At 38.5% G+C, this 21,890-nt stretch overlaps 1 protein-coding gene across 2 annotated transcripts in view; it reads right to left on the minus strand.

Moving 5' to 3' along the window:
- Nucleotides 1-7,677: 7,677 nt before the first annotated feature.
- ADGRG4 (adhesion G protein-coupled receptor G4) overlaps nucleotides 7,678-21,890 on the minus strand; it is a 34,352-nt gene continuing 20,139 nt past the window's right edge. The window contains exons 14-25 of one of the 2 annotated variants that reach the window (XM_035326030.1): nucleotides 21,659-21,824; nucleotides 21,395-21,544; nucleotides 20,408-20,530; nucleotides 18,587-18,632; nucleotides 17,616-17,719; nucleotides 15,997-16,118; nucleotides 14,902-15,170; nucleotides 13,566-13,659; nucleotides 12,111-12,400; nucleotides 11,423-11,521; nucleotides 10,440-10,592; nucleotides 7,678-9,232 (exon numbers count right to left, since the gene is read on the minus strand). In XM_035326030.1, the coding sequence (XP_035181921.1) occupies nucleotides 9,105-9,232; nucleotides 10,440-10,592; nucleotides 11,423-11,521; nucleotides 12,111-12,400; nucleotides 13,566-13,659; nucleotides 14,902-15,170; nucleotides 15,997-16,118; nucleotides 17,616-17,719; nucleotides 18,587-18,632; nucleotides 20,408-20,530; nucleotides 21,395-21,544; nucleotides 21,659-21,824 (1,744 nt within the window). In that variant the 3' untranslated portion in view covers nucleotides 7,678-9,104. The remainder of the gene's footprint in view (nucleotides 9,233-10,439; nucleotides 10,593-11,422; nucleotides 11,522-12,110; nucleotides 12,401-13,565; nucleotides 13,660-14,901; nucleotides 15,171-15,996; nucleotides 16,119-17,615; nucleotides 17,720-18,586; nucleotides 18,633-20,407; nucleotides 20,531-21,394; nucleotides 21,545-21,658; nucleotides 21,825-21,890) is intronic. The other variant, XM_035326031.1, reaches the window with a different exon arrangement.

The following is a 21,890-nucleotide window of genomic DNA, read 5'->3' on the forward strand; positions in this document are numbered from 1 at the left end:
GTACTCATCTACATTCTAATCAGTATTTCCATAACTGAAATGCAGTGACGTTCCTGAAGACAACATAAGATAAAAATTTATGGCCATAATACTGCTAGCACATTAAAGTTTAGTTTTCTCCATTGAAACAGTCTCATTGACGACAAAGCCACAACTTGTTTGGACAGGCTTACAGACAGTTGCAGTACAGAAGCCCACTATCTTGCAATTGTCTGTGTATTTATAGGCTTTGAATGGTACAACTGATGATTCAAGTCTTTTGAGAGAAAAACAACTTTTCATGATGCTGTCTCAATCACATATGTTAGTACTATGGCTTTTCTTTTCTTTAGATTAGTCAACACTTAAATCTGAAACTGTACTCTGTGATGAACCCCTGATTAACATTCGTGGAAACGAAGGTATGAGGAATGTGACCTATTGGGCTAAATTTCCTGAAATTAAGAAAGTCAAAAATTTATTTATATATAATGAAAAAGGAAAGGATGTAAAAGGGCTGAGTTTTATGTCTTGAAAATGAACATCAGTAGCTGGAGTATTTTTTCATCCAGGCTGTTCTTCAGCTGTGATGTTGGAGTGAAGAAAGTAGTCTGCTCAAATCACAAAAGCAATCTTATAGCCAAGTCCATTATCTTTAGCTATACACACACACAAATCAAGCTTATTTCATTCAGAATACCTCCTCTAAGTACTAAATATGAAAAATCCCAGTCCCAAGCCTTGCAAGCACAACTATGCCATGGTTATTAGGCAGTGATGCAAGTAGACCCATGCTATGGCCAGGTGGAAGAAGTAATCACTGATACAGAAAGGATGTAGGGGTTAAAAATTCCAATTACTTTTTTCGTAAGTGCTTTTAGAAGAAGGTTCTTGTCACGATCAACCATAATATGTCCTTTTATACAGGCACAGTATGTAGGTTGCTCACAGATTTAGGTGTCTTTGAGGATGCCCGATTATGTTGTCCACCCACACCAGTGTAGTACTGCGCATTATACCTAATATAGAGTTCAGCAAGTGTAGCAGATTGTGACAGCTTAGTGTCAGATACTTACATAAAATGTTTAGATTTCCTGTATAGGAGAAGTGGGGTATCAGCAAACATTAGGAACTAATTGTTATCCAAGTGTTGAATGCTCAAGCGTAACATCTGAATGAAATATCAGGTGTTTGGCTAAAACTGCAAATTAGCCAAAAGAAGCTCGTTACTTGCCTTGATTTGCAGAAGAGGTTGGTTGATGTAGCAAAGTTCAGTTAGCTGCATAGATTCCTAACTTTGTGCAGTCTCAGAGCTTTCAGACCCATCGGATTTGGGCTGACAACTTGAGATTGTATCATAACTCAGTTTAATCTGTCCCTTGATTTTGTACAGCAAGATAGGGGACCCAAACTGGTATCCTTCTTTGTAAGAGAGAACCCAGAGGACTGGAGACTTTTGAGTTATGAGGTGTCACAATGTTTGGCTTGGGGGATGTTTCAGGTACGAAAGGAAAGGTGACAGACCTCACAAGCTGTATTTAAAATTCTTGAGGCTGCTAACATCTGTCACAGATGAAAGCAACCCCAGAAAGGTGTGAGGGCTTAAAATTCTGTTTACTCCTGACATTTTGTGTGCTCTTTATTCAGAACAGGACATGAATTTAACTATCTGATCTGAATGTTCTCTCTGATGTTTCACACTGTGAGGCCTGCATTACCTGGAAGCACAAAAACATTTTTCCTGTTCTCTCTTTGATAGGGCACAGTACATATGTCCAACCAACTTCATGGAAGCATGAAATTCTACTTGATTCTCTCTTTCTATTGAGAGAATATATTTTTCCCAACTTTCTGCCTCCTTGATGGCATATGGCAGAAGGAAGCTCTTTTGTTTCTCACAATTCTTCCTACAGAGCTTGTATTACTGCAGGCTTTAGCTCATCAGAGAGGTCCTCTCCTTATAAGAGCATAAGATGTTCTTAGTTGACTGTCAGGAGGTGAAAAACATTTTGAAAAACCACACAGAATCACCTTCTGTAGGAAAATCCAGGAGAATTCCAAGGAAATCCAGGAAAACTGAAGGACAGATAGTAAACATCAGATACACAGTTTGTTAGTGCTGGTAGAATTTCAGTGTTTCTGTTCATCAGTTCTTGTGTGCTCTTCATTGGTTTCATGGGTAGAAACCAGGCCAGGGAAATGCCACATTTTTAAATCAGATTCCAATGATTTTGAATCTGAAAATCCAGCTTAAAAGGAAGAGAACATTATTCTAAATAGTAAACAACTGTAAGATGTTATTTTAGAGCTCTGTCTTCAGGGGTTAAGAGAAAAGCAATTTGGGTAATTCTGACTATTGTTTAAAGCACTGTGTTTCAGAGAAAATGAATGTTCCTTTTGAACTCCATGCTGAAAAAAGTGCAAATAAAACACTCAAGAGTATATCATGTAGCAGTATTTTTCATGCAAATTTTCTGTTTTAATGCAGTGTGACTGTTGACTTAAGTCATTTCCATGTGCTGTGTAGTGTCACCCACTCAGAAAAATCTCTTTTGGAACCATTTGCTCTGCACCAAACCAAAATATGGAGAAAGCAGCCAAAATCTTAACTTGTGCAACACATTTATATTATTTCAGCATACACTGGTCATGCAGAGTTGATTGTTATTTACAAAAATATGTCAAAATGGTTAGTAGCTAGATTGGTAGGAATTCAGAACTGACGGGGAACTACGGCTGTATTTGCAAGCCTGTTCTTTTTAAGCTTATTTTAACTCACTTTCTTAGGTCATTATTTGTATCAATGCTCCATAGCACTATCTAGTTGTCTTATTTTTTCTTCTATGTCTCAAACACATTTTCGACCCTTGCTTTAATTGAATCTCCCAGCAGTGTTGCCATCTGTTTATTGCTGGCTGATGTATCTTTCTGTCTCTCTGCTGAGCGAACTGACGTTTATGTTCTTAGGGTGTTAACAACAGAGAGATACCGAACAGCTTGTCTGTCCTAGTAGGTGGAGTCAGTCTTGAATTTTGGTAGACTCTGTCATGGCATCCTCTATAAAAAAGGTTTTTCTCGGATATAGATGAGCCACTCGACCATCCTGAGAACTCCAAAAAGGCTGTAATGCTCAGTCTCAATAATAGCAGCACCCTTGGATGCCTTGTGAGTACACCGTCAAATAGCTGCCATGAAGTGCCATGCTAAAAGAATGGATATGATGTACTAGATTAGCACCTCAGATTGTAAAGGAGATGAAGGGAACGCATCAAGGCAGAAGACAGACCATGTAAGCATGGTGAGCTTCCCTGGGCAGCTGCTGTAGGCATTTGTGCCCCAGAGGGCCAGCAGAGTAAAGCCCATCACACACCCTTTCCCAGCACGGTGGAGACCTGCAGACCCATTATTTTAGGCTGTTCACAACAGAGCAGAACTCTGCTGCACTACGGAGAGTCCTCTTACTCCCTCCCTCAAAACTTATTTGAAGCTTAGCAGTCTGCTGCGTTCCATGTAAATTTTTTCTTTCCAGGACACAGGACAACAGTCCAGTGATTCTCAGCAGCCTTTTTTTTTTTTTTTTTTTGACATAAAAGTGAAGGAGGTTTTTTTCTCCTCCATCAAGTAGTCCTAACCTGGAGTTCTTTAACAGATCTAGCCATTAAGCCACAGTCTACAGCTATAACTAGAGTTATGTTATCTGAAATGTATTTTTCTTCCTAGTGTTTCCTGAGCTGGCTCTGCTAATGGCAAACAATAATAATAATAATAATAATGTTAGGAAGATAGACACTTCTGCTTTGTTCTCACCGCCATTCTCTTCTTTCATACTAGTCTCTGTTATACTTAGATCTGAATTTTAATTTCTCTATGCTCTTTACAAGCACACAGCACATCTTGCTGTTCCTCTTATAGGGGAACTGTGCCCACCTGACTGAAGAGCACTGCAATACTTGCATGACCATAACTCCTCATTTTTTCATTTGAAGCATGTCACTGTGTTGGGAAAGGAGTACCTGCTGTAGAGACTGCAGGCTGACAAGGCTGGGAGCATGCAATTTGTTTCTGACTTGCATCTGAGTTGCACCTTTAGTAACTTCCCCTTAAGTTGAAATTGCCAAGAGCATGACAAATAATGACAAGATGAGGTGTCGAAGAGTCTCATATCTCAGGTCAATTGTAAGAATGAAGCTTTTACTTGACATTTATTTCATAGGTTGTATGACTTGTATGATTTCTGAATCCATTTTCTAGTACCCAGGCAGGCAAGTATTAAATGGGAAAGAGTGAATGCACACCCAGAGTGAGCTCTGCTGTCAGAGACAGCAGTCCATGTTCAGAGCAAATTACCAGCAAATCCAAGCCTGTTTCCAGCTCTGCTCTGGGTGGAATGAATCATTTCCATGAGCTGCATCTGAGTCCCTCCTTAAACAGAGGGAACATTTTCTCCCCATCTCCTCAGACATTCGTTTCTGAGCTACCAAGCGTTAGGAAATGGAAGGTTACATAAGGTACTGCCCATGCTGTGTTTCTTCACTTGTGAATACAGGAGCTTGGTTTCCATGCCTGTCAATCTGATGTTTTTCACCCATGTATGGAAACTCTTCTCTATCTTGTATTTTGATTTTTTACATTGCTCAATGTCCTCAGCAAAACACTGATGGAGGCAAAACATAGCTGGAGCTATTAAAAAGAAGAATATCTTTTCAGGACACTTTAGTGACAATTTGGTCATCTGTATCACATTCATACTAGAGTCTTAACCACTCAATGTTTAGACTACTTATTTATGAGAAAAATACACTGTTCTATTACTGGCTCTATCCCTCTGTCACCTGTGCAGAGTTGATTCTAAATGAAGACCAGGTGGAGCTGTACAGGCACTGAGACTGAATAATGTTAGATTGGAACTGTTTTTTGGAACTGAAGATGAGTTGCCAAGTTACACTTCCAAATACCTCAAGACTTCCCAGCAGGATTAGGAGCAAAAAAAAAAAATGCCATCCCACCCTGCAGCATTATGAAGATGAGGTGGAAGGCCAGTTCAGATGAGCTATCAAAAGCAGCCTTCAGTGACACAGCAACAAGACATACCTTGTTGGTTAAAATCTAAGAAAATAGCTTCTGATTTTGTTACTAAGTCTAAATCTGGACTGTTCAGAAGAGTTAGTGGGGCTCAGTCTGCCTGTGACAAGATCTCGAAGGCACTCACTCATCAGTGGTTCCAAATACCTTTAATCTTGTTTTCTCCACTCTTGCATCCCATTCCAACCTCTCTTTCCAAGAGTTTCCTCAGCCAGCTTCAGTATGAGAATGGCAAGTGAAATAGCAGTGTCAGAAAAGAGAGAAAAGTAAACATTAAAACATATCTTTGAATTTCTTCCCTCTTGGGAACAGTCAGGGAATGAAATAATATAGCAAGCATATTCTTTTGGGCATCCTTGAAACACTCAATGATTCATTTAATTTAAAACAATTAGAATGCCATTACATGTGAAATACTTTCTGATAGTTAAAAGCACAGAGTATTATGCAATAGGTAATTATCTTCCCAGTATTTTGATTTTTAATCTCAATTCTTTTCCCATAATGACATTTCTTTCAATGTCCCACTAATAACTGCCTTCTAAATTTAGAAAGAATTTTACATCTTGGGCGTAAGTACATACCTATATTGCTACCCATTACTGTAAATTCATAAACTGTCAGAAGGAAACTTAAAATTACTGACCTTTAACTGTCACCCTATGTAATATCTATCTATCATATCGTATCCATGTGCTGTAAATACAGGTGGCAGCTTTAGCCACCAGTTCATGCAGAGGAATAAAAAACCTCTATGGCCCCTTGGGTGAGCTACTAGACCTCGGGTCTGAATGCATGGGCTTAGCTGGTGCAAAGGGTGAAGGGCTTGGGGCTCATCTAAGCAGCAGGACAGGAGTGGGGAGGGTTTCGTCCTTCTGAGTCTCCACAGAGGCTGTGAGGATTTTACTATTATTTTTTATTTGTTTTGCCCGTAACTGGGTTGTCTAACCCATTGTTAACAACGCACTGAGATCTGACATCAAATAATTGCCTTCATAGATAAATACACTTTTAGAAATCCTTCTTTCATCAGTTAAAAATAGAGCATGCATTTTTCTGGTGTATGTATGGCTAAAAATAAGCAATTTAGGAGTAACTGAGAACAACTTAAAAAATCAAAGGAGCTTTTAGATACTGCTTTTCCTGATAGTGAACAGAGACAACTGATAGAATCAAAAGGGGGTAAAGAGGACTCGTTCGTGCCGGTAATGCTCCTCAAGCCGTCAGGTCCTGTTCCAAGCCAGAGCTGCGGGAGCTATTCCTGTCACTTGAAATTGTCAGGATGTGAATCAGAAGTGCATAGCAATTTTTTATTAGACTTGTCATCATGCGAGTCCTCTCCCTGTGAAAAACATCAATGCACAATTCTGTGACAGAATGTCAGCATAGATACATTGGAGAAGAGCAAATGTAATGGTGCCAGCATGGAAGATATTATTTCAGCCCAAAGAAAATTACACATCTTCATTCTGGCTGACAACCTAAACAATGCCATACTTGAAACATAAATGATATACTGTTTAGCTGGAAAAGCCATTAGGCATATGATGGAGAGTGGAAGTGAGCTAACTGCCTTCCTAGAACAAACAGTGCTTTGCATTTCACATAAGCATGTTGACAGGTTTTTAAAAATTTACTTCCAGATTTTGCTTTTCAGACAGAAGAAAAAAAAATCAATAGCAACAATTGAGAAGTGACATAGCTACATGCCATGCTGCTTGCTCTTCTTCCCACTCTTACACCTCTGAAGCAGGAACCACACACGGACCTGCCAGCATTTCAATCCATTTTTAGGCAGTTTGAAGTATTCTAGCATGTCTCACTGCTTGTCCAGCTTTTATCCAAAGCTATGTTCCTCCTGGCCATTTAAGCATGTTATGAGGGCATTTAGGAAAAGCTTTAGAAAATCAAGGTACGTTTCATATTTTATCAGGAATCATACAAAGCAATTACAGTATGTAGACTAGGCCAATCTCATGTTGCTTCCATATTGATTCTCTTTGGATACCATTTTATTTTAAAACAGAATAACAGAGCAGAACTTTCAGCAGGTCTTGCGGTCCATTCTTTGCCCTAAGGCAAAATCAATCTTGCTTTTACCAATTCTGGCGGGTATTTGTCTTAGCACCATAAAAGCTTTTTAAGACTTGCAATGATAGCAGTTCCATGTGCTCTCTAAACCACTTATTCCAGTGTTATTTGACCTTAAAAGTAGAAATTAGAAAAATAAGAAAAAATAGAAAAATAAGAAAAACTAGAAAAACTTAGAAAAAAATAGAAAAAAAGGGAACAGTGTCAAGCTGTCCATCCACCTAGACTTGGTGATATCACAGCAGAGGAAAACTGATGTGAACAGGGTTCAGGGAAGGACTGAAGCTCCTCTTCCCCCAAAGGCCTCCCACCATAGCCTCTGTCCTAACGCTGGCAGGACACCCCAGGGGTGGCACAGCCAGGTTCAGTGCACAAGGGGAGTCAGGCACTATGGTCAGCAGCAGCCTGTGGAACAGAATTTTCATTAATGCTACCTGAGAAAATAAGGAACACAAGCAGAGGATTATAGTTCACATTCCCAACGTACTGAATTGTATTTCATTCTAAATTTCTTATATATTTTTTTCCTCATTAAAAGCAATTTCATGTTACAAACAAGTGGGTACTAGGTGGAACTTGCTTGGCTGTTTTTACTGCTAACATTTCTCCCAGAAAGCCAAGGATCTGAAGGTGGTCTGTCTAATTTCAAGTAGGCTGGCTGTAGCTACTGTACATTGAAATATTCATCTTTTCCACTAATTGCTGTGTGGGAGTTATTCACAGAATGAAAGAACCTTTTGTATTTGCTGTCGTACATACCAGCTCTAAGACAACATTCCATTATTTTTTTTTCTTCTCTGCCATTGGTACCAGTTAGTATTTTACTATATTAGCAATCATCCAAAAAATCTTTACTTGAATGATACAGAGAAGGGCATTCAGAATTGAAACTAGCATTTGGTTAAGCAGGCAAGTTACTGATTCAAGCACACTTGTTGAAATTAAAGACCTTCTTCAGTAAGAGAGGAAAGCTATGTCTCCCAGTAGTCAGGATGGTACATTTCTTCTTACCACTACTCTGATCAAATTCCCTCTTTTACAACCACAAATCTGATCCAACTCTTGCTGCAGTTATTCAAGAGACTGCTGCAGACATTGAGTGTGAGCTGCAGTCAGGTCACAAACAAAGGGCAGAAGTGGTTGCTGATACTGGCAGCAAATGGCAAGCAGTTTCATTCCAACCTGTAATGCTCTCCTGTTGTGATGTTATGACATGGACTTTTCTTCCTGCTGTATTCAGAGTATTAGTAAAGGGCAAACTTCTTAATTGCCACCTCCAAAATTCTAAAATGATAGGATTTTATCTGCTTTTTTTTTTTTTTTTTTTTTTTTTTTTTCCAAGAGATGTAATCAGATACATTCATCATACATGTGGATATCCATTACAGGTTGGAATTTCAATTTTTCTTGATTTTACATTCCATTTTAGGGTACTGGGCAATGTTTTCCAACATTTAAGTGATAGACTCCTCTTTAGAGTTCTAAATCTACGGCAGGAGTGCCAATACATCTGAAAACAAAAACATACAATTGACAGGAACATCTTGGAAAGCTGAGTCCAATTTGTGTAAGTTGGTCAGAGTCCATTTTAAAAAAGCAAGGAAAGATGGTCACTGAGGAACCTAGACACCTATGCCAGAGATAGCCAGCTAACAGGCTCAAAAATAAGACTGAGGACAGACTGTGAGAAGTGAAATGACAAGGAAGAGAAAGTTTCCAGTCACTGTTTAATATGACAGCTAATCTAAGAAACACAGGGGGACCATATTCTTAAGTGGTCAGTAGTGTCCTGCCACTGAAGCCTAGATAGTTGAATCATGGGAGGGTTTAGCTCTGTAACTGTGTGCAGAGTGATAATTGTACACTAAAAGTAATTATTTAGATCAATGTTTATTTCTACATGCCACAAAAAAACAACATCATTAGAGAATCAGAAGAAAACGAATTCAGTATCAATGAAAAAATCTTGCTGTCTGTGGATAGTGGAGCTTTTTATCCATGGATGATATTCTTTGTGAATAAGGATGCTTGGCCTTATCATCTTCTGGAGTTATAGCAGTTGGGTTGTAATGAACTTCAGCTAGGGAAAATAGTGGGGGAAAAATTTTAGTGATGTTAATTTGTTTTTACTTATTTAGAAAGAAGCCTGACTATGCACAACTCAATAAATACAGCTATGCTTTAACTTCTTTGTGAAAATAACAGAAATCAGCATGTTTCCAAAACCAACTAGGAATGTTTGGTGCTTAGGTCAGAATTCATATAAAAGAATTCTGTTTTCAGAATACAGCTCTGCAACAATTTCTCCATCTTGCAAGGCAAAATATTCTGCTGGGATTCTTCTGAAATAAAGAGGCTCAGAGCAGGTCCTGTTCAGTTTTCTGTAATCCCCCAAATCTTTGAGCTTTTGGGAATTGTCCTGGTTTCAGTTAGGACAGTTATTTTTCCTCCTAGTAGCTGGTAGGGTGCTATGTTTTGGATTAGGATGAGAAGAGTGCTGATAACATGCTGATGTTTTAATTGCTGGAGAGCAATGCTTACACTATGCCAAGGACTTTTCAGCTCCTCGCTCTGTCCTGCCAGCGGGCAGGCTGGGGGTGCAGCAAAAGCTGGGAGGGGATAAACCCAGAACAGCTGACCCAAACTGGCCAAAGGGGTATTCCATACCATCTGACGTCATGCTAAACAATATATAGGGGTGGCTAGCCGGGGTGGGGGGCCGGCTGCTCGGGGTTGGGCTGGGCATCGGTCAGCGGGTGGTGAGCAATTGCATTGTGCATCACTTGTTTGTACATATTATTATTATTATCATTATTATTTTCTATCTTAATAAACTGCCTTTATCTCAACCCACAGGCTTCACTTTCCCGTTTCTCTCCCCCATCCCAGAGAGGGAGGGGGGAGGGTGAGCGAACGGCTGTGTGGTGTTTAGCTGCCAGCCGGGTTAAACCACAACAGGAATGCATGAGATAGAATAGACTACAGTACTCCCTAACTGGAAGCAGTTGCCATGAGAATGACAGCCAGCTGGCACAGGGTAGAGCATTTCTTAGGTGCCTAGGATGGAAGCTAAGCTGAGAGTTCCCCTCCTTTTGGAAAAAAGCCATACCAGGATCTTAAGGGTTTTCTTACTTTCCTTCATATAGCAAAAGCCATCTGTAACACAGCCATTAACCCCAAACTGAAGTCTGGCATAGACAAAGCAGTGAAAGCTTTCCTATATATTTCCACTGGTTGGGATTTGACAGTCACCATATGGGACCTTAGCATTTAGTCTATTTTCTTACCTATCCTAAAACTCATATCCGGAGAAGTCCTAGAGAAGAAATCTGAGCCACTCAAAGTTGAGCTTGTTCCTTTGGAATTTAGATTCCACAAAGCTGGGGAAGGGTGTCGGTGGTTTAAATTCCTTGGTGTAGATGCACTTGATCCACTCCAGTCTGAAATCAGAGAGCAGAAGGCACAGGAATAAAACTGTGTATGGGAAATTCTTCCTGGTGTGTCACATTTCAAACTAGCAAAGACCCCGGAGGAGAAAGTTCTCGGCTTGTTTCTTGTACCATCCTTGTACCTGCCCTGAAGCACTGGTCTCTGTACGGCATAACACACAATATCTGATGTTAAGTTTTACACTAGCTATGTCACACTCGTACAGGTAAGGCTGGATACCAGCAATTCAGTCTTCTATTTCCCCTTTAGGGATCAAGTCCAGTAATATTCATTCAAAAAAGGCCATGTCAAAGAGGTCAGGAGATACACAGTGGAGAGGAATGGCAGTCTTACCCTTATTGTATCATACGGCACAGAGCTGGCTGATGCTCAAGGGAAAGTATGCCATGTGCTGCTTAGAGCATTCTTGCTGAATTCCCCCAGCACAAATGGAAAGCTACATATTCCTCGGCAGCATACAATGCACAGGACTGTACACACAATGCTCATGACCATACATTTGTGTTAATATGGGATAAGTTTCTGAATCTCAACTTTGTGAAAACTGGAAATCCACCAAACACATAGCTCACACACTGGAACAATGAACTGCACATACAAAATTAGTGACCAAGCTGGAATCTCTTTCAGAAAGCTACATTTTTCACTGCATACTGACACCTCATGATCATATCATATAAGCAGTTAAAGGAAGAGGAAAAAGTCCAAAAAATCATCCAATGCAATGCAGACATAACAGAAAACTATTAAGACAACCACACTTCTTAAAGTAGAACAAATGTGACACAAGCCAAGCTAAACAAAACCCCTTAATGCTTACCAGAATAATTCTTCTGATTAAATCTCCAACAAAAGTGCACCTGGCACTGCTTCATTACATCATCCTTCATTAGGCAATGAAACACAAAAATAAAGAATCCTAAAGAAGTAAGAAGAAAAAAAAAGATAAAAGCACACTTTCGGGCTTGATTCTCCAACCTTCTGTCCCTTTTCTGATGTTTTTTTATACCACTGAGTCACAGTAAGTTATGTATACGCAGAGAGGTGGCCTCTGGGCCGGTATCATATTGGTCCAGAATTACACTTGAAAGTCATTTGTGCATATGAAAGGGTAATGGAGAGAGCTGCCTGCACATTTGGTATAAGAATAATCTCAAACTCACTGGAGATTCTCAGCAACCATTTTTATTCCCAGATGAAAAAGACTGTACCAGCTCCTGAAAAGATGCACTTACTGGGACCCATGTTTCTGAAGCACGCATTTGTGTCTTTAACAGTAATATCTATCATAGCAATGCTGTCTAAACAACACTGTCATTTCACTTCAACACTGAAATACTTCCTACTTCCTACTTTCACTTTCCTACTGAAATAGCTAAACAGTATAACACAAATGCTATATGAGCTCTCTGCTTCCCCCATACTTGAATTATATAATATTACAAATGTATTTCTGTTCCACAGTCCTAAACTGTTGCATTCATAGCTGTACTCCATTCAGAAATTACCTTGCAAGCTGTTAAAAATGCTGAAGAGATACAAGAAAAATATTCTTACTGCTCCCCAGGCAAAAAAAGCAAAGCCCCAAGTTAAGCCCAAAAGGAACATCAAACTGAAGGCACTTTTGACATCCTGGAGAAAAACCTGCTTCCAGAATCTGTGTCTCTTTTGTGTCCTTGATTTCACAGAGTGGACTTGAAGGAGAACTGTGATGAACATGGCTGTATTCATCAAAAATGCTAAGAAGATATAGGCCACAACGGAGATGTAAAACACTGTATTATCTTGAATCCAGCAACTGCAAGAAAAGGAAGCATGCATTTGATAATGAATTCTGCAGACAGTGAAGCTAATGAAGCCTGGTTTCCAAAATAATCCTCATGTGTGGTTCTCTGATACCTAGCAATGAGCATTCCCTAACACCCATTACTTTCCCCCAGTAAGGACATTCATTGAATCTCTCTAATAGGTTGCCTTTTTCATGGACATCATAGAAATTTAATACCTTGGAGAATTTAATATTTCTGTCAAATTCAGATAAACTTGATAAATGTTTCACAAATTAATAAAGTGCAAACAAAAAGATACACTGCCTTAGGAAAACCAAGTTAAACATGACTTAATTAGGAGTTTAGAAAGACAACCATTGGCTAGCTTTTCCTTGTACAGTAATTACTGAGTTTTGTTGACTTTTTGCTAAAGACTGGTAACAGTCTTCCCTCTGAGGTATTATGGGTGTGTGTTGTCTGATGGTACAGAATTTAAATATTCCAGGTAATCTTCACCAAGTGATCAGATGGTGCTCAACAGAAATCAGGAAAAAATAATTAAGCAGACACACTCTATGTTATAAAACCCTTTTAAAGGATGAAAGAATGTAGTGTTTTCCCACTGGAAAAGAGAGGAGGTTGAGATGATTAAAATAAAATAATTTGAAATGATGAAAGTCTTCTTAAAGATGAAAGAGACAGTGATGTGAATTGACATAAAAACAACTAAAACAAAACAAAACAACAAACAAACAAACAAACAACAACAACAAAAAAACACACACGAAAAACAGAAGCAAATGTGCAAAATACTAGAGCAGTTATTCTGCCTTTAGGTTTTACCAGAAATCTAGAACATGCAGGAGCAGATACAAATGTCACAACAAACTGAGTTACTGTCGTGTAAAGATAGAGAGATTTTTCAGTGTAGCTGACACAAACAGTGGCAAAGTATGTTGGGCATAAAACTGGAAGAATCCCTTCCTGTCCTCAATTCCAGTCCACTGAAGTGAGAGTTACTCCATATATTAGCCACGTAGTCCAAAAGGATCCACTCAACCAGAACCTTTAAAAGGAGAGGATTAAGATGGCAGAGAAAAGACAAAAGCAAGAGAGTAGTTGTTGCATTTTGGTTATTTCTTCAGTCTTTAAGATACTTCAAAAACCATCAAAAAATTGAAATATTATACTTACAAATTGCTGAACGGATTGTTCTCAGACTGTGATCCACCGCCATAGAATTCTTTATTTATAATGAGTACAGTAATAATTACAATAGCTGGTATTCCTAAAGTGGAAAGAAAGAGAAAAGGAAATATTTCATTTAAAAGAAAAAAAAAAAAAAAAAAAAAAAAAAGAAGAATATGGGAAGATGTCAGATAATTTCTGGTGAGTAATTACCACAGACATGTACATCTTGGGATCAAAATGTACTCCTAAATCTCCTTCTGAAATGAGTGTAATTAAATGTGTGGCATAGCAGGATTAATCTCCTTATTTATGTAAATTACAAATGAGTAGGCATAAAATATCTGTGTTTGCAAAATGTTTGTGAATGTTCAAATATCTCCAGAAGGGATCCAATCTGGTAAAATAAAACCAACTGATTATTACAAAAAGCAGAGTGTTAAAAAATACGCAGACCACAGCATTTTGCATTAAGATCTGACAGAGACAGACATTTTCCAGCCAGTGTTTGATCAGTCTTTTCTTCCATTCACTTCCTATTTGCCACATTTCTTTCAGTTCTGGCTCTTCTGTTCAGAGTAACTGCTGCCAGCAGTGCCATTACGTATGGCTGCCCCTAAGAACAATTATGTGCAATATTAAATCTGAGCATAGAGATGATTATATGCTGCACACTGTTCAAAAACATGAAAAAATATATATATATCTTTTAAACAGCACCTAATGGCTACCCAAACAATATGGGTCAAATTCTGCTCTAGGTCACTGCCTTTGATAACACCTTTTCTAATAACTGAGCCAGCATACTGGGTCCTTTTCATCATGTTTCTCCCTAACAAGTCTCTTGATGCCAAGTGCTTAGAGGAAAGGTGAATCAGTGAAGTCCCCAGGAATGAAAGCCAAATCCATCCCCTGCAGGGGAATTACGCATCGATAACAGCTAAGAACACTAGGCCTGGTGAGAGAGATCAGAATTACCTCTGTGCATCACCAACACAGGGGCACAGGCTGTGGTCAGCTCACACTTCCTCAGGCACATGCACTGATGTCAACTGGCATGATAAATCATTCCTGTACAGACTAGGAGCAGTAGGGAAGGCATTTCTTTACATTAACTTTTGACTTTCCTTGCATATAACTGTGCAACATGTACTTCCTACTACTGTCTCCCTGAGCAGGAGAAACTTAAGCTGGACCTGCCTGGGGGAAGTAATACATCCCTAAGGCTTAGGGCAAGCACCACATTTCTACTGGCTCAGTGTCCTAACTTACTTTTGCAAACATGCCCCTATCTTAGAAAATGTAACGAGCACAGAAGTTGAAAAGAAATTCACTTACTTACCCCATCCAGCAATGCAGCATTTTAGGATGTATTTTGGGATGTAAATATTGAAAACTTTAACAAGAGACAAGTAAAAGTGAACAGACTCCAGGCACATCCATGTGAAAGCTGCAAGCAGGAAATAGTGAAGGAGCGCAGCTACGGTGATACAGAGACCTGGCTGGTTGAGTGAGGACAGCCAGGGATTGACCAGGAAGACCAAGTTCAACATCAGCAGTGTGGCACAAAGATTTAGCAGAATTTTTGCAGGATTGTCCCTCCGCAGCTTTCTAAATGGAAGTGGAAAGTTACAAGGCTATCATTGCACAAATTGCGCTGGGTACATTCTATAATACCAGGTAACATAAATGTGTGTTCGACACATTATAAATGGGCTTCCTGTATATAATTTGTATCTACATTAACATTTTGAATCAAATCCTTAGTTTATTTTTGAAGCATATCTTTCAGTCTGAGAAAAAAAAAAAAAAAAAAAAAAAAAAAGCTTCTATAAACATGACAGACCTGCTAGGCTATTCACATTTGGTAGACGAGAGATTTAACTTCATTTTTATTTTTATTTTTATTTTACTAATGCATGAAATGTTAATTGTTTTTGCAATATTACTGTCTTAGGAAAACGCCTACGGTTGCCTAAGGCTAGAGCCCCATTGTTCCAGGAGCTACTTGTGCATACAGTATGAAACAAAACCTATCCAAAAGGACAAAACACCAGAACAACCAACAGAAAAAGAACAGAAATATAATCATTTCTATTTGATTGTTAGTGTCACTAATGTACCATCTATATAGAGAGAATATTCCAGTTTCTTGACATGATATCTTACAAAATACCCATTTAGGAAATTACAAAAATTTAGGAACACTGAAGCTGTTGAACAGTTCAGACTAGTTCATGTCTCATAGCATAAAGATTTTAATTTCTCCTGTTTCACAACAATCAGAGGTCAAAATAAATCAATACTTATATTTTCAGATCTCACACTTGCCTCCTGTGTATCACATTAACAAATATCACCAAACATTCTGCTAGTTACTGAAAAATTATTATTGCTAAAATATTAAAAATGACACAAGAGAAAGGATCAGACTTACTCAAAGGCTAGATATGTCACCAGCGTTATACCCAAAAAAAGGGAAGAAGCACCACATCCTGCATAGCTTATCAGAGTTAATACACGATCATTTTTGGTATCTATCTCTGTCCGGGACAAGTCCTGTGTTACAAGATAAAGAATCACAGTTGTTTGCCAAATAGAGAAAATTGCTTTCCATATTTTCACATGGATAAGAAAATAAACTTATACTCTGCCTACTGCTCCTTTAAGAGGGTTTCCATTAATATTTTTATGTGTTTCTTATTGTATAGCCCTACAGAATATCCACACTAGTATGGTCAGCGCCTCTATTCAGTATTTAAAATATCTAGTACTTAGTTGTGAAGCTAGAAAAGCTGTACTTAAGAAACCAGAATTTCAACAAGGATTCCAGTATCTCACCAACATTGTTCAGCTGAGAGCTTGCTTTGTAGGAGAAACTCTGGTTTGTTTCACTGGCAGTTGCCATGCTGGGAAACTGCATAAACTTGCTAAATGTCTTGGAGTGTGGGAGGACTCTCCACATCCAGAAAGCATCACCCTGAAAAAGTCATCTGGGAGGCTGGGTCTTGCTTCTCCCAGCTGCTGCCAGGAGTGATATTGACATGATTTTTGATGTTTCCTGTTACAATTTCTCTTCTCTTTGGTGAAACTTTGAATCTCAAACAAGTAACCTACATAGCTGGTGTACCATAGACTTAGTGCTGTTAAATACTGGTATCCATGCTTATTGCTTAAATAGAAGTGCAAAAGAGGCGAGTTCTTACAATCAGACTGATTTCTGTTTGCTTGAATAGCAGCTTCAGCAAGTTGTCTAAAATCTGTAACATCTAAATTCCTTCTTGTAGGTCACATTTTTAAAGCCTAGAGAGGGCTTTCGTGCCTCTTCTTGAGCAGGGCAATGCTGACCTCTAGGGGAGGCCGGGCAAGCATCCGACAGGGAAGGGACAGCCTTTCCCCGGTAGGTTGTGTTCTACGGACATGAAACAATTCCCAACTATTTACTCAGTTTGCTTTGAACTTTCCTATTCCTATGCATTTGTTGCAATCCATTCTCAGACAGCCATCTCTGCACTCCCATTTTTTGACATCTGACTTTCAGAAGCAGTTTTCTGTGTATTAAAATACTGACTGCCTTTCCTGTCAAGAGATGATTAGGTCAGAGGTTGGACTTGATGATCTTGAGGTCTCTTCCAACCTAGAAATTCTGTGATTCTGTGATTCTGTGATTAATGATGTCTCCCGTATTTATATTAAATTTACCTTCCCGAGGGACTGTAGACAAAACTTACAGAAAGATGTAATATCATTAGTTGCCAGCTGGTAGGTAATAAATTTAACACAGTATTTCCAAAGCATTAATATGTATTAAGTTACATTTGCAAAGAAGTACAAAACACATCCATAAAAATGAATTTGTCTTGAAGCAAATGACATTTAGAGGACTTTATACCTTAAAAATTATTATAACTGGTTTGTTTGTTGTTATCAATTTTGGCAAAATTGCACATATCTAACAGCTAGTATAGATATGAATCTCCCATCTCTCCCCAAAATTAGTGATGCCTTTGTCTAGTGCCATGGGACTTTTTTGGAGATGATTCATGGAATACTTACCAGCAAGACTCCAAAATGGGTAAGATGGTTACAAAAACAGATTGTGTAATTCATATCTGTATATTCCATTTCACACCCTGATGTATTCCAACCACCCAGTCCATCTGTGTAATATAGAAAAAGAGATTTTTAAGTAGAGTTAGTCATGCTCAGTCATTTATAGCTCTGCAGCATGCAGAATGTGTGAAGATGAGCTCAAGTTAGTGCAGATTGAAAGGTCATTTAGCAGCACACAAGTGATATTTCACACAGGAACACATCTTACATAGATGCCTGAGAACCTCAATACTCGGATGAAAGCCTTTGGTGGAACGAAGAAATATTTAAAGTCATTTACATGCCTGCACACAGAGAAAGCAAGAAGGTAAGGAAAAGTCCATTTGACTAGATCGTACTGCAGGGTATGGAAATATAGAAGGCAATAAATATTTATAGGGCAGGGAAATTGTTTAGACAGCGTGTAACATTGAAAAAGCCACATCTTCCCTAGTAACATTAAATTTATGACCCTATTTATGTGGCATGCATGGCATATTCAGAAGCTGAACTTCTGTTAAATAAATAAGTAAAATCTAACACTAATAATTGAGAATCCTCTCCCACATGAGGTGAGTTAACCCAATACATGGTTATCTTTGTCTGTTTACTCTCTGAGCCATATCCAAAGCTTGACCCCAGCGAAGCCCCCACTGACTTCCCTGAAACGACTGTGAGAAGTCATCTGATGTTTCCTTGCATTTTTTCTTTTTTCTTAGACTAACTCTTCTTATCTGTGTAGATGCACCTTTGTACAATGCCAGACACATATCCACTAGTAGTAATGTCGATTATTGAGGTATCAGTGCCAGTGGAAAGGTGCAAAACATAGTGGCCACACTGAAGAGCACAGACTCAAAGTTTCAAACTCCATGTCAAGGAGCCAAAGGCTCTGGTGACACAGCAAGTGTGATAGCTCTGTACATAGCACTTACTGTTCTTCTGAAAATCCCAAAAGGCGCAGTGCACTGCTGCATTACCCTGAAAGCAGAGAAAAAAGAGGCTGTGACATTTATTCAGTACATCTGTGCCTTATCTGCACTTGCAGACAGTGCATCTTGCTTGTAAACAGGATTTATAACTATGGCACTTTGATTTATCTTCCCCTGTACTTCTTGACAAGAAACTCCTCAAGTGGACTTTCTTGTCAAGAAGTACAGGGGAAGATAAATCTCACATGAGGAGAGTTTGGTCTCTGATTATTAGCATAGTAGTGCCTCAAAGGGTCTGTAGGTTACTGAAAATGCTGCAGATCAGTAGCAGTGAGACAGCTGGTCCCTGGAAACCAGCTGGGATATGGTGCACTCATCCATGGCACTGAAAAACAGCAGAGGATCCCCATTTTTGCTTTCCCCATTACTAAGTGAAATTGTAGCAGTCAGTGATTTTCCTGGTTTTACCAGCCTTTCTGCATCTTTCATTGTCTGTTTAGGCAAAGGCTGACAAGTAGTCCAGTTTAGATTGATTCCTATGTCTGACTTCATTGGCTTCATGTGGTATCTGAGGTGTCATACCTAATTACTGGTGACATTCAAAAGTTATGATTAAGATCTAGAATAACAACCTGAGATTTTACATGATAAAAATAATAATAATAGTAATAATCTCAAGATAAGAAAACCTTTATTTCACAATTTCAGTGTTTCTGCTCTCTCTCTGAAACCAGTAAGGGAAGAGACCTAAGAGAAAATAAAGCTTGCCCGTAGGTCACAAGCAGATGAATAAATTTAAATGGATATTTAATGCAATGCTTGCTCTTGGGGACATTCTATTTTATTACTCATAATGCTGCAGCAAACTTTCCCAAAGCACAGATTCATTTTCCTTTATTATAAATAAAGTTTGGTAATGCACAGAGTTTACAGGAAGCCACCCTAACAGATAAGCTGTTAAGACTTGTGATCTGTAGACTGCCAAATATAATTAGGAAGAGAGCCAAAGATGTAGGTTAGGATGATAGCTCATTAAATATTTAATTAGGATATTTTTAAAAGGTCAAGGAAAAAATCTGAGAGGTGCCAGATGGCCTGGTGGAGTAAAAATGACAGAATAAAGAGGATATCTGGATGAAATTTTTGTTTTCTAGAACTATATGCAAAGAGCATATTGCCAAAAAAGCAGCATTTTCAAGCTGTCATTAACATGAACTTTAATCAAATTCATTTTATTGAGTAATTTTGTACTGCCCTCAGTTTGCAATGTGTTTGTGTGGAGACTGAACCATAAACATTTGCAAAACCAGAATGTTAAGGAGGAACCCATTCAACAAGTTGGACCCATGCCCACTAAAAACAACTTAAGATGGATTTTTATTTTTGAAACATCATTTTGAAAGAAAACAAAGCAAAGCAATTTTGAAAACATCTATGCGATGTTTTTGAATTTTTTGAAATTTACCCCTCTTGGTGACTAAAACAATTGGCTGAATTAGGAGCAACCACAAATCATTTCAGTCAAAGCCAAGCTGCCATTTTTTAGCAAATAAATTATTCCTTGAAAAGAATTGCCCAGATAAAACAAGGAAAACGTCCCTTGCTTCTAGCATGGATTTAGCATGGAGACACAAGTTTTGCTAACCTGCAAGAGTGAAATAAGCCACTGAGATTTGTGTGGATTGTCAGTCTTTTAGTTGATAGATCTTGGAGAGGTCAGTCTGCAAAAATTTTAAACTTATCTGACTAGTTGCCAGTTTGTTTTAAGGATAAGTGAAACAGATTCTATTTCAATAACTCTCTGATTAAATGAACATATCCTACCGTATTTTGGTCTAGGTGCTGAAGAGTTATATTCACAGGTTCATTAAGGTTCTGAATCAGTGAATTTTCAATGCTGGCACTCACAACATAAGTGTTCAGCCTCTCCTTTTGTAAACTGTCATCCTACAGTAGAAAAATACACACATGCAAACAATTCCAAGTTATTTAAGTTACCAGCAATCGTGCCCTTTGCTACTTCCATTTTTTAAAAATTGTCTTTCTTGGAAATTGTGATCAGCTAAACACCATGGGATGCCTGATATGCTTTAGCTACTTTCTACTTAATCGGAAAATGTAGTTACTAGTAAAATCAGGGAGAGTTTCCACATCAGCAGAAGCAGAACACAATTTCAGATGCATCAGCTGGATTGAGAAAGCTGCATAACCATTTCAGTACATCAAAACATTCAGTTGTACATCATTTAGCTCATTAGACAGTAGACACAATTGTGAATGCTTCTTCTGTGTGAAAAGCATTGCTCAGCATAATACATGTTTCATCATACCAAAAGAAACGTCTTCCTTTTTAAATTATATTCATGCCCCAGAGTTAGGAAAACAGCAAATATTAGAACATTCCTAAATGCTGCATATTACTGCTGCTATTATTTTGATGGAGAAATAAATCCTGAAATTATTTTAATGATATTTAACGTGTACCATATGTGTTTTTTAAGTAAGAGCTTACTATTTCCTAGAGGAAGATTAGGGTATGTTCTTTTCCTACAGAACAAAAGTATTGGAATAACATCAGCTACAGAAAATAAAGAAAACATCTACAGTCTCCAGACACCCCTCAGAGCATTATCACTACTGAGAAGGTTTTGCTGCTTGGATACATTTTCCCTGCACATTTCTCAGTGCTCCATCAGTCTGATGCTAAAGTGCCTAGAACAGATTACACTGTTGGGATTTTTCTTTGGTACACATTAATGACAGCTGAACCAATTGCTACCATGTTAGCATTTGTAAAGGAATCACAGTTACCACAAAAAGTGAAGTCGTGCCAAAAAAATTAAACTGGATTTTTGGATGCTTTTCTGGGTCGGAGTACTTGTCCCCTAAGAACGTCTTCAGTGATTTTGGCAAAAACACTGAGGCCAAGGCCTTTTTGAAGGAGTTTTCTTGAACATTGATCTGCAGGAAAGAAATGACATGCTCAGAGCTGCCTTCCTCTAGTCAAATACACAATAGTACAAAACAGCAACAGGAATTGCCTGGTTTAGTCCATGAAGTAACACTTATTCTCACCTTGAGATCCACTCCTTGGTCATATGAGGTGATACCAAAGGCCAGTCCTTCAAATACACTGGGATCTGGACGCATCACCAGCAAAGCCAAAGACGTGGTTACGACTGATGCGTTTCTTTCTGTGTAAGCCATCTTATAGCCTATCTTCTCAGTTGTCTCCAGGATACTTTATCAGGAGCAACAGCAAGAAAAAGAAAAAGAAAAAGAAAAAGAAAAAGAAAAAGAAAAAGAA

Source organism: Oxyura jamaicensis, chromosome 4 (genome assembly GCF_011077185.1).
Source record: "Oxyura jamaicensis isolate SHBP4307 breed ruddy duck chromosome 4, BPBGC_Ojam_1.0, whole genome shotgun sequence".
NCBI classification, from domain to species: Eukaryota; Metazoa; Chordata; class Aves; order Anseriformes; family Anatidae; genus Oxyura; species Oxyura jamaicensis.